Consider the following 12,747-nt stretch of genomic DNA (forward strand, 5'->3'; position numbering starts at 1 on the left):
CGAATGCCCTCTCCACCACAGTGTCTTGTGCTTCAGTGCGTTGGCGGCTTCCAGAGGCTCGGTGATATCTATCACATCGAGTGGCCACATCTCTGTCGGGTCAGTCATGCACGATGTGGCTTGGCCATGGCACTCACACGAAAGGAATAGAGCCGATGTGCTGTTCTCGTGACGCAAGCAGTTAGCACTGTCTACTTGGTAGGTGCCTTGCGCTAGCCAAGCAAATATCGTCTCAACGGCGCATTGGTCGTTCCTCGGGCGTTCAATTCTACCCGTCACTGTACTCCAATAGTTGTCCTATCCGATCGCGACACTGATAGTTTGAATCGGTCGATCTCCGAGTCGCTGTTCATCGCCCACTAGCATCTTGCGTTCGTGCAACTGCATCAGAATATCTTGCCCGATTACAGGCGTGCTCACCGAGCATACACCTGGCACCTCCAGAGCATCCAATGTGATTTCGTGTGTGTCAAAGCGACTCTGCAGCTTGAGTCGTACGGTTCGTTATCGGTAGTTGCTGGAACGTATAAAAGTGCCAAACGTTAGCGGTGACAGGTCTTCTGTGCCGACGGAAGGTAAACCGAGTCTCGGGGACAGGTCACGTCGTATAAATGTCCTTTGGCTGCCAGTGTCAAGCAGTATATGAACCAGCACGGAATTGTGCCTTCCTGACGCCCATACTGTGGCCTTTTGCATGAGAACCGCCGGCGATTGCGAAGTAAAACTGCTTAAGCCAGCACTGGTGATCACTAGCACGCTGTAAGTTTTTGTGGTGTCACTGTTGTCAATATTCTGTCGGTTGTGTGGTTTCCATATTTCGCAAAGTGCGGTAAGATGATGGCTCGCGCAGTGCTTGCACTCAAGCCACACTGCGTTGCGGCACTGTCGTGCTACGTATTGCTTTCTAGCACACTTGAATCAGTAGTTGTTCTCAATTAACTGCATCCGAATCTCGTCGGCTGTCATGGTAGTCTGACAGTTCTTTACGTGCATTCATGGTGGCCTCATAATACGCAGCATGCATGGCTGTTTATTGCAGATCCTGCGACCAGCGCTAATGCTGATGGCACCGGTGGCTGAAAGTGAGGATCAATTCGTTGGTGTCTCACGGGGCTGGATTTCCGTGGGCACCTCGAGCGGGAGCTCTCTTCTCTGCTGTCGATTTAAATGTAGAGAAACTTCATCATGTGACGCACCTCTTCCTGACGTGACCTCGTAGTAGCCCCGTCGTTCACCTCCCTCCTTCATGCGTGTACGGAATAGCAATGTCTTCGGGGAGTGATTGCATGAGCACGCAATGAAGTATAAACGCGTATTCCGATGCTTCAACTCCGGGGCTATCCATTCAGCTGGTGCGAAAGCGTATTTTTTCGTATAGTTCACGCAGCTGTGATATGTTGGAGGAATGGTTCGCTGTAGCGATGGAAAGCAAGTTGTCGACGTATTCCTCTACGAGGTCTGTATGATGGCCAATCTTCTCTTGGAGCACCTTGATTGCTACAGAGCCGTCCGCTTGCTCCAGTCGAACACCCTGGATCGCACATTTGGCTGGTCGAGAGACAGATGAGGACAGGTGCAAACTACCAACTGGCTTTATTCAAGGAAGATCCACACCTTCATATAATGACACCCTGCACAGGGACACTGCCACAACAACCACGAAAATTCAAACCAGACGAGATGTCAAAGCACTAACTCGCCTAACAGTCAACTCCTTTGGAGGAATCCACAGAATGGTATCGAATAAATGGCTACACAGTCACAATACTTCCTGATTACTTGGCTTTTTGCTAATCTACTTGTGAACACTCTTGCGAACAACACTGCATGCTTCTTTGAATCCCCATTTGTTTTTGTTTTTTTGTTTTTTTTTCTAGTACTACATTTTGTTTTCTGAAAATAGAGTTTGTCTTGTTCAAGTTTAGCTTTAGTGCGTATTTCTACAATCATCTACTGGACATATAACGAGGACTTGTGCCGTACTTACGTGTCTTCTAGGTGTATGTTGTCTTCAAGTGGCAGTGGCCACTGTCCCTGAACGAGCGTGGTTACGGAAAGCAGCAAGACAAAGCATATTATTGATATTCCTTACATTGATTGCGTATCTAAAAAGATAAAGAAAGTAATAGGGTAGATATGGCGTTCATGTTGCTTTTACAGGGTCTTTCAAGTATTTTTTTTTCCTTTTATTACCGTACAAGTTTGGAGTAAAGGGTTTCATTTAGCCGCCACCGCTTCTGCGTAGGGAAGACGAGTCGTTGTGTTAACCAGAGGTTAACGGAACATAAAAGTGCAGAAGGCTGTCTAGAATGGTCAGTTGCTATTCATGATACTGTGAATGAGTAGCACGAAAAATTGGACTAAGATGAAGGGACATACAACACGAACGCGGACAATGTGTGCAAGTTTATTGTGATGCAAGTTCATTGTGACAGAAAATACCTACCAAAAATGAGAGCTAAAAACATGAACTGTCAGACGGTCTCCATGATGAAATGCACGTCCACCGCGAGTAACTTGTATCCATATCTGTAGCGCAAAATAAAAAACGCAGACGCAGACAAAAGTAAGGAGCACATACACAGGATGATACTAGCACCTATCTTGTGTATGTATTTTTTTACTTTTGTCTAACTTAACTTGACAAAAATATAATATCCTTTGCTTTAATGAATGTGAGGTCATCTCAAGATATCAAAATTGGATGGAGCGCGAAGTCGAGAAAGCTTTTCATATCTAGAGAAAACAGAAACACGTGTGTCAGCGAACCCTCAATCGCTCTCCTAGAAAAGGAGGAATGTTTTTTTTTTTTTCAGTTCAATTGTATTCTCTTGACGTGTGGCAGACGTGCATTTCTTCTCTGTGACCATGTGACCGTTGATGTTTTTTTTTTCAGATCTTATTTTTGCTACATATTTCCCGCCCCAATAAACTTGCTCCCAGTTGTTCGTCAGCGTTCATGCTGGCCTGTTCTTCCGTGTTAGTCCCATTTCCCTCGCAGGAACGTAACAAATCGCTACCAGGAGATATATATTCACGTTGTCTGAAGCCCAAGTGCATGCCTGATTCGATGAATATGTGTGATTTCGTAGCGGCACAGGAATGCAAAGACACGTTTAATGGTTGAGTGCCGGCATATCGACTGTAGTGGTTGCGCATGCGGGAGGTAATCATTAACCTGCATAAAGAAATAAATCCAGTGTCTGAATAAGTAAACCCCCACATGTGCCGGATTGATAAGTTAGCCTCTTTCATAAGCATGTACAGATGTTTTTGTGTCGACCATTTTTTTTTCGCCGCTTTTCAGTCGGCGTCTTGACTTCTCCCACGTGTCTGTGATGTCCTGTCTCTTTCACATGGATACGCACTCTGATCAGCTCTCTGTCATTCCAGTGTCTCGCTCGGTGCAAGCGCGTCACGGGGTCTGTTTTTCTTTCAGGGCATTGTATCATTGCTGCTGACCTTTGAGAGACTGGTCCAGTACAGGGAGCCCGAGTTCCTTCCCGCACTTGCCTCCAAGAATGTCAATTTGTAGGTTGGTTTCACTCCATCGATAAAGAAAAGGGCAAAGCATCTTGTATTTTTAACGACTAATTGACGTCTTCAAAACATCGCAGGCAACCTATAGTGTTCCAAATGCTCATGCAATCATTTTGCGCGCACCTGCCAGTGGAAGAAGTCCTGAGACTGTGGGACAGGATTCTAGGCTACGATTCTGTCTACGTCCTTCCGGGTAAGATTTTGAAGTTTTATAAACCTTGTCCGAGAGCTTTCTCATAACAAACCTCAGTTTTTTTTCGTTGAAATGACTGATGAATTGTTAAGTCGTCCAAACACACGCGCGCTGCCATGCATGTGTTTTGCACCAGCATATAGGGTTTCTCATGCCCCTTCTTTTAATGTTGAAATGGGTAGTGACCCAAAAATTTTCAGTGCCCTTTTTTATGTGTGTCAAATAAAAGGCTTAGTCCTTTTTAGCCTGTAAAATACACTGCTAAGCGTGAGTGTTCTCTGTAAAAATAATTGCAGTGTGTTTTTGAAGGCTGCATGCAATCCAAAAGCTCCCTCGCATTGTGAACGAGAAACGCGCTCTTCAGCGTCGCGTTTTGAGCAGCATTTACTCGAAATACGTGTGGTTTTCCTCAGTCCAAGCGTGACGCCGGTCGAGAAAACGTATAGGTTTAACGCAATGTTTTGAAGTGACTGTAACACAGCTGATGTGAAAAATTCATGCGAGATACAGTTCTGCGAGAACTTGTTTTTTTTTCAGTTTTGCCCTGTCGCAAACAGGCACGCTTGAAAAACGCGAGTATGTGGTGTAAATAAACCTCAATACCAATTTCGCACTCGTTCTATTCCTGACTAAGTATTTTTGATGAGGGCTCCGGATCGGATTCGCATATTTTAAACTCGTTATGACGAGAGCTTTGTAAGTAGTTAATATTGCGGTTGATGACGTTTGACGCAATTTTTGTTTCAGAAATTGAAAGCTTTTTTTAGCGCGTTGCTGCAAACATTTTCTATATGTGTTTCCCATGTTAAATTGTTTGTGATCGTAATAGCTAAGTACTTGACTTTACTGTTTTTTCATGTAAGCGTTATTATACGTATAAAAATTCTAAGATTTTTTTTTTGTTTCCAAATGTAGTACACGCAATCTTCGAAGTTTCGCGCTTCAATCTCGATGTTTCACACCATACGCAAATTGAGTACAACGTATCATTGAGCCGTATTTGTTCGGATTGGTTAGTCACATTCGCATGTACAACACAGTCGAATCTTCACAGTGTTTTTATTTATTTTAGTTATTTACAGGTTCTGTAGGCCTTTACATAGGCCCTAGCAAGAGGGGCAACAACAACAGAAAAAAAAAAGTTGTACACTGTCACAGCACATGAGCAAACGACTCACAGAGCTCTTAGCCAGCAGTGTTACGGCAGATAAACAATGAACATACGTAGCAAAAGTCTACAAATAATTCACTCGGCCACTGCCAACACGTCATATTCATACATCATTCAAAAACATTGATTCAAAACATCATTAGACAAAAAGAAGCTTCAAGTTGTTTTTCAATGTATTCAGATTGAAAAGCACTTATTGGTAAGCAATTCAAGTCGACAATAGTCCTGGGGAGAAAAAACTATTTTTAAAAGCAATGGTTCGAGCCAAAACGAGCGCCAGTGAATATTTATGGTTATGTCTTGTTTTTTCTAGAAGATGGACGTTTCATACAGTTGGGCAAACTCATTGTGACTTTACCAGAAAGAATGTTGTGTAGAAACGTTAACCGGTTAATTTTCCTGTGAGATTTTAATGTTTGTATGTCCTTAAGTTGCATAATTTGTGTTGGTGAATCGTGTCTTTTATATTTGCTAAAAATGAATCTGACCACCTTTCGTAGAAAATTTTCAAGCAAGACAACATCTTTTTTTACACTGAGGGTCCCAAACAACCGAGGCGCATTCAAGCTTTGATCTAATACAAACGTTGTATGTCAATAATCTGGTCTCCTTCGTGGAACATTCAAGTTTTCTTTTAAGAAAGCACAGTTCCCGAAGTGCAGCTGTGCATACGCTTGCAATGTGAGCTGACCATGCAAGTGTTTTAGTCAAAGTGACTCCTACATACTTGTATTTTTCTACTTCTTTGAGTGGTTTATTGCGGAGACAAAAATTGTAAAGGCTGAGAGCACGTTTTCTTGTTATACTCAGGAGAACTGTTTTGTCTCTTTTAAGTTTCATACCCCAGTTCTGACACCATTCGTCTATACTTGTAAGAGATTGCTGAAGTAGCATGTGGTCATTTACACAACATATTTCTTTGAAAACAACACAATAGTCTGAAAATAATCGAATAGATATGCCTTTATGTACGATATCAACTAAGTCATTAACAAAAATCTAGAATAATAAGGGGCCTAACACGCTACCTTATGGCACACAGGACGAAAAACATAGAGCAGAATAAGCACAACCCCGGGCCTCAACAAATTGACTTCGCGTTTTTTTTTAATACGCACGAATCCTGCTAACAGTTCCGGAAAGGAGCCCAATATTTTTGAGCTTAAGCAAAAGTTTTCCATGAGATACCTTGTCAAATGCCTTACTAAAATAAAAAAAGAGCACATCAGTCTGCCCAGATATATCTAGAACCCGTGCGAATTCATGCACTGTGGACACAAGCTGAGTTTTTTTGTCGGAAACTATGTTGATATGACGACAAAATATTATTTCCTGATAACAATGTGTTAACATAACTGGCCACAACATGCTCTAAAATATTACAGCAGCTACTAGAGATAGGAATAGGACGGTAGTTTGACAAAAAATGGTGGTCACCTTTTTTTAAAAAAATTGGCAAAACACGAGCTGTATGCCAATCGGCCGGTATCTCACCACATTTCAGTGATGCATTAAAAATGGCCGTAAGTAAGTCAGTAATTTGTTCTGCATAGCAACGTAGGAACGAGTTAGCAATGCCGTCAGGCCCTGATGATTTCTTAGGGTTAACCTTAAGTAACATTTGCAGAACAACCTCACGAGTTATGAAAACATCATCTGTGATTATAGGCACTGGGTCGCACAGTTCATAATACTGTGGTTCATAAAAGCCACTTTGACAGTATTAAAATGATCAGCAATTAGTGCCAGATCAGTTATTGATACCTCATCAACTAGTATTTTAGAAACTTCATTACTTTGTTTAAGGCAGTACCAAAATTTATCATGATCCGACTTGATGAACTCCGCTAGTGTGTCATTAAAAAATTGATGCCTAATACTACTAACACTTCCTATTTTTTTTAGTTCGGCAAAATTCTGCGTATTAGTCTTATGTTTTTTCGCAACCTTTTCATTTTTTCTTTTGGCCTGTATAATCTCGCAGCCCCGCCGCGGTGGTCTAGTGGCTAAGGTACTCGGCTTCTGACCCACAGGTCGCGGGTTCGATTCCCGGCTGCGGCGGCTGCATTTCCGATGGAGGCGGAGATGGTGTAGGCCTGTGTGCTCAGATTTGGGCGCACGTTAAAGAACCCTAGGTGGTCGAAATTTCCGGAGCCCTCCACTACGGCGTCTCTCATAATCAAATAGTGGTTTTGGGACGTTAAACTCCACAAATCAATCAACCAAATGTATAATCTCGCAGTTTATTCATGGGTTACGTAAACGCTTGCGTATTCTCTGAAGCGGTACAAAGTTTTTTTGTGCAGAAGTCCACAATACCGCGGAACCATTGCTAGGCACTATCAATATCACAAACAGATGTGGTGAGACACGTTTCTAAATAATCAATTGCTGCAACATCATCCGCTCAATCGAAATTACTTACTTCACTTTCCACTGGCCTTGTCACTGATTTATGTTGACCATACATATTCCAAACAAAGGTTATTAATATAGGATCAGAAATACCGGATAGGCGCTCTTGTAAATACTTCTGTAGTAAATAGTAGATCAAGTATAGAACTTCCCCTTGTGTGATGTCCTACGTTGCTCAAGCCCAAGGGAAAACATTATGTCTAAAAGTGTGTCAGCTGAAAAAGAAGCACCATAATTTATATCATCCCAATTGATTGCTGGAAGGTTGAAATAGCACGTTAAAATAAGATTTGTGTTTCGTAGACTTAGTAGTTGATCATATAAATCACTTATAAAAGAATACTCATTAGTAGGACGTTGATAAACAGCACAGAGAAAAAACGTCATGCCAAAAAAATGAAAGTTTTAAAGGCAAACTCTCTCTCTCTCTCTCTCTCTCTCTCTCTCTCTCTCTCTCTCTCTCTCTCTCTCTCTCTGAAAAATGCTCAGCAATTGCAATATCAATGCCCTGATTGATGATGACATCCACTCGACCACCACAAGAACCGCGATCACATCGATAAATTTGGTAGTTAGGTGGCACTATCTTGCTATCAGCAATGGCTTCGTGCAACCAAGTCTCTGTTATCGTACATACATGTGGATCGTGCAAGAGTGAAATATTTTTCAGTTGCCCAATTTTATTGGTGATATACTGCGTGCATTGAAGCAAAGCAAGTGAAGTTGCTGCTCCCCTAAGCGCTAGCTGGGGTGCCCTACTGCACTCTCATGTGACACTTTCCTACGTGCGTTAAACGAGTCGTCCCAGAAGAAAATAGTGTTATCAATGTGAAGCCTATCAAGAACTAGAGCAACCTTGCTACCGCTTTCTCTATCCGCCTTAGCGGTTGCCCATAGTAGCTTTCTTTTGCGGAGTGGGTCAGGGCAGTAATAGTTTTGAAGACGAATTTTGGTTTCCTTCAGCTTTCATGGTTGATGCAACACAGCTTGCTTTTCCGTATAATCTTGAAAATAAAGTATAACAAGATGTCTGCTTGATGCCGGCTTGCCTAATCTGTGAATCCTCGCAATTTACGTGTAATTCACGCCTAGTCAATCATGAAATACGCCCTTCACTACCTTCTCACGTAGCTCTGCTTCAGTGCCAGCGGCGCTAATGCCGAATACAAGAATATTATTCCGGCGACTTCAATTCTCAAGGTCAACCAGTTTAGAGCGATTGTTATTAATTGATCGCTGAATGTAATCTACAGACATCTTAATTGATTCACTCACACCCTGCCAAGTCTGTGGTTGCTTTACATTTGCTTCTAAGTTATTTAGACACATTTCAAAGGGGCTTATTAATGCTTCTGTTGACTCTAAACTTACACGTTGAGCACGGATATCAGTTTGTCCCTTCAAGAGCTTTTGAAACATCTCATCAACATTTGGTCCTGAGTTTTGCTCGACATCTCCACACAGCAACAATTTTCAAACAAAATAACAGTCATACACAATTTAAGACATGTCCGTGGGCACGGCACACTGACAAGTAAAATTTCATCTTCCGTCCTATGATTAGAAAGGGGAAAACTAACCTGTACAGCAAAAAATAAGCGTTTCGTTAGCGGGCTCTTTCCAGCCGCTTCGCCGTGCCCACTGAAAGACCAACTGTGCAGCCTGTCTTTAAAAGGGCGATCCAACGATGACGTCACATACATGCGTTGTTCCGAAGGGGGCGTATCCAGCTTGTCCAAATTCGATAAGGGCAAAGGGCAGAAGCCAATACTGCCAAGTGTAGTCGGCGCAACTTCATTCACGGTAGTGCAAGGTTCCGATAGCCTGGCGAGTTGAATGAATATACAGTATAAATATCATTTGTGTAAATTAAGAACAATAAAGGGCCGAGTACCGAGCTGTGCGTCAATGCCGAGTGAACATACAGTGTATAAAAAACACAACCATTAACCCCAACATATTGTTTCCTTGAGGACAAACAGCATGCTATCCAACGAATCATATTGGGTTCAATGCTTATAGAATGTAGTTTCGCTACTAAATCAGCATGCGTAGCAACATCAAACGCTTTGGAAAAAGTCCAAAAACACTGCATCAGTTTGACCCATCATATTTAGTACACTTAGAAAATCATCCGTTATCTCAGCTGCGTTAGTGTGGATGAGCCAGCCCTAAAGCCATGTTCATTCGCATGAAGTAAATTATTAAGCATTTTACAAGCCGTGTATGGAAGAAGTTACTCTGTAATTATTTAACTCTAAAGAGAACCCGGACCTGTGAATCTTAACTATTCTTAGCACTACTCATAAGGTATCACACAGAATTATAAGGAGTTCTTATAAATGTTAAATAGGTACTCTGCTACCCAAATTGCATACCTCTTGAGAAAAAGATATGATATTTTGTCCAGCCCTGGGGATTTTTCAATGATTAAATTACGCCAAAGGCTAAAAATGACGTTCTTGCTTTAATTTACTTTAATATGGCCACGCACCTCTCTTTATGTTTTCTATTTTCATGCGACCGAGATGCTGTGCATGTCACTCGGCGATGGTCGTGCTCGAATGTATCGAAAGCATCCCGAATGTTGCAAGCTCTTGGGAGAAAACTGCGTGCATCACGCGAGACTGAGTCCAGTTTATCCGGAAATAGCATGGTCACCAGCGACAACGCTGACAACTTCTATCGGGAACGTATACAGCTTATGTGCTCAACCAATGATCAGATTATTATGCAGTCGATGACCGTGCTCGTCGCTGTCGATGTATTTGTGAACTGTTACTTACTCGTATAGTACTACTTGATTTTCTGGGCACAAATTAGCCCAATAAGAAGTTTCATCGCAGCAGTGTAACCACCGCCTTATCCCTGGCTGCAACCACGCGACAGAATGATTAAATGGCTACATGTGCAAATACGTGCACAGTTTAAAGCGAAATCGCCACATACTGCCAGATCTAACCTATGTGGCGGAAACAAAGCAACCAGAGAAAAGATTGGGGACCACGGGCTACGGCACGTAAAATGATTGGAATAACATTTAAGAGTCCTGAAGACGCGTCAGAACGGCCCAGGGAGCAGGTGTTGCGGATATCCCAGTTGACCTCAAGTGACATAAATGGACCAAGGATGACCACGTAATGCGCGTCAAGTGGACAGTGTGAGCAACAGAACGGTTACCAAGGTGTTGGGAAACGCAATCGAGGGAGAGTCATATGAAATGACGAAATCAAGGAGTTCGCAGTGATGAAATGAAATCAGCTGCACAGAAAAGGTTAAACTGGATAATATTGTTAGATGCCCTTATGCTGCAGTGGAATAAAACAAGTTGAGAATTATGAATTATGACAGGCAAGCTCGTTTGATTGCACTGCAGAAACCTCAGCCACCAACAACTTTCTATCCACAGTTGCAGCTGCAAGCTTGGTATGCTCCAAGAAGACAGAAATTCTTGGCACGAAAGATCAGTCCTCCCTAGAGGTAAGCAAAGCAAACTTTTGGAGTCTTTAAACGTGACATAAAATTGTGCGAGTCTGCTTACATTTGATGCGTTTCCCTGCAGGATATGTTTAACAAGCTCCAGCCTTGCGATGTCATTTCTACGCTGGAAGAATTCCTCAAGCCTCCCAACTTGTGAAATGAAGAGTACACCTTCACTGCCCGTGATGACCCTTAAAGACACTGACAATCCACTTTAATGGTGCTTGTGTTACAGCGGAAGCTGTTATGAGATCGAAACTGGCGTCACGCGCGGCGCCGTAGTTGTCCGCCGCCACTGCCACAGCCGCCGGTGTCCGTAGCCACTATCGCAGAAATAAAAAAAAAACTAGTACCAAGGACCCAGTGGGACTCGAACCCGGATCCGCTGCGTGGCAGCCCAGTATTCTTCTATTGAGCTACGCCGGTCTTTTTTTTTCTTGGTATTTAATAAAGTATTTGCGTTCTAAAGACAAAATGAATCAAACAATCGTTCGATCACATGGCAACAATAAGCGCCGAAGCGTTACTAATAAACACTCAATGGCTAACACAGCGAGAGTCCGTCACATCGAGAGTTCTTCACATCGTGTTGTACAAACAACAAATTGGTGAGGCCAAACACTTTTCCAAGATGTAGTGCCAGTTCGGTCTAAAGTCTAGATCGTTGTAAATGCCTTTGAGGTGAACAGCCGTTTGAATAAAGTGTGTGCTTTTTAGGGGCGAAGCTCCTTAGGGCGTGGGCTGTGCGTCCCCTGTAGCCTGTATGTAGCCACCTCTAGTTTAGTTCTTGCAGTGTTCACTAGATGGCGGTACCGTCCCATGTATGTAGCCACCTCTAGTTTAGTTCTTGCAGTGTTCACTAGATGGCGGTACCGTCTCCTGTATGTAGCCACCTCTCGTTTAGTTCTTGTAGTGTTTACTAGATGGTGGTACTTGTAGCTGATGATGAAAAGATGCAAGATGTTATAAACTAGAAAGCGGTACTTGTAGTTGATGAAAGACGCGAGATCTTATAAAATAGGAATGATGTCACATATGGCACGTGTCATTGGTTGAAGACAATCGTTCGATTTAGTGCGGCGACGTGCGCTAGGGGGAGCGTTGTAATAAAATCCGTTCAGTTCAGGCTGTCAAGGTGGATGGACGTGTTTTTTGAGCGCTCCGGATCGACTGCGCAGGTAAATGTTTTTGCATGTTTTGAGCTTGTCTCTATAATTATAAGGCAGCGGTTGAAATCTTCGTAGCACTTATTTTATGGTACGGCTTTTTCGGGGGCCAGTCACCAGGTATTTATAAGTTAGTGCGGGTGTGTGTGTTTGAATTTTTTTGTTTTTTTTTCTTTTGCCACCCCGTTGGGGAGGTGCGCGTACATTGAACACGCAAATTTTTGTAGTAGAGCTTGGACTTTCTTTTTTTCGTAGTGCAGGGCTCGAGTTTAGTAATTATCGAGTATAGGGATAATTGGTGTCAGAAAGGCATGGTTAAAAAAGACTGTAAAGTGTTCAGGATGTGGAGTGGGTTTGAAAGTGGACCCAAGCGTAGAAGCGGATGGAGAAGAGGCTGACGCGAAGTGTAGGCAATGTGAGGTCGAGGAAAAAATGGAGAAAATGATGGTTGCCCAGAGTGAACTGCTGATGAGAATCGCCAAACTCGAGACTGCGTTGGCGACAGAGCAAGAGAAAACGAGGGCAATGGGAAAAAGACTGAAGTCCGCCGAGGAAGTGCTAGCGAAGCTGAACAAAGAAGCGACCTACCAAGAGAACAGTAGGGAACCGGCAACCAGAACGGTGGAGAAGGAAAAGCAAGCAAGCTTGGAAAAAACAGGTTTAGCCGGTTCAACTGTCGCAAGGCCCAGCTTCAGCGAGGTAGTGGTGGGGCAGGGAGGGAACAAAGCAGCCGGCGTCACAGGTGCAAGTAGCCCCCAGGTGCAGAACGCTCCAGCGGAAAA

The 12,747-nt window shown here is 43.1% G+C and overlaps 1 protein-coding gene across 2 annotated transcripts in view; it reads left to right on the plus strand.

Moving 5' to 3' along the window:
* LOC119162441 (TBC1 domain family member 19) overlaps nt 1-11,173 on the plus strand; it is a 34,250-nt gene extending 23,077 nt beyond the window's left edge. The window contains exons 14-17 of one of the 2 annotated variants that reach the window (XM_037414806.2): nt 3,440-3,531; nt 3,618-3,733; nt 10,729-10,799; nt 10,882-11,173. In XM_037414806.2, coding sequence (XP_037270703.2) covers nt 3,440-3,531; nt 3,618-3,733; nt 10,729-10,799; nt 10,882-10,956 — 354 coding nt within the window. In that variant the 3' untranslated portion in view covers nt 10,957-11,173. Of the gene's footprint in view, nt 1-3,439; nt 3,536-3,617; nt 3,734-10,728; nt 10,800-10,881 lie in introns of those variants that run through there. The other variant, XM_075884964.1, reaches the window with a different exon arrangement.
* Nucleotides 11,174-12,747: the final 1,574 nt, after the last annotated feature.

Source organism: Rhipicephalus microplus, chromosome 2 (assembly GCF_043290135.1).
Source record: "Rhipicephalus microplus isolate Deutch F79 chromosome 2, USDA_Rmic, whole genome shotgun sequence".
Lineage (NCBI taxonomy): Eukaryota > Metazoa > Arthropoda > Arachnida > Ixodida > Ixodidae > Rhipicephalus > Rhipicephalus microplus.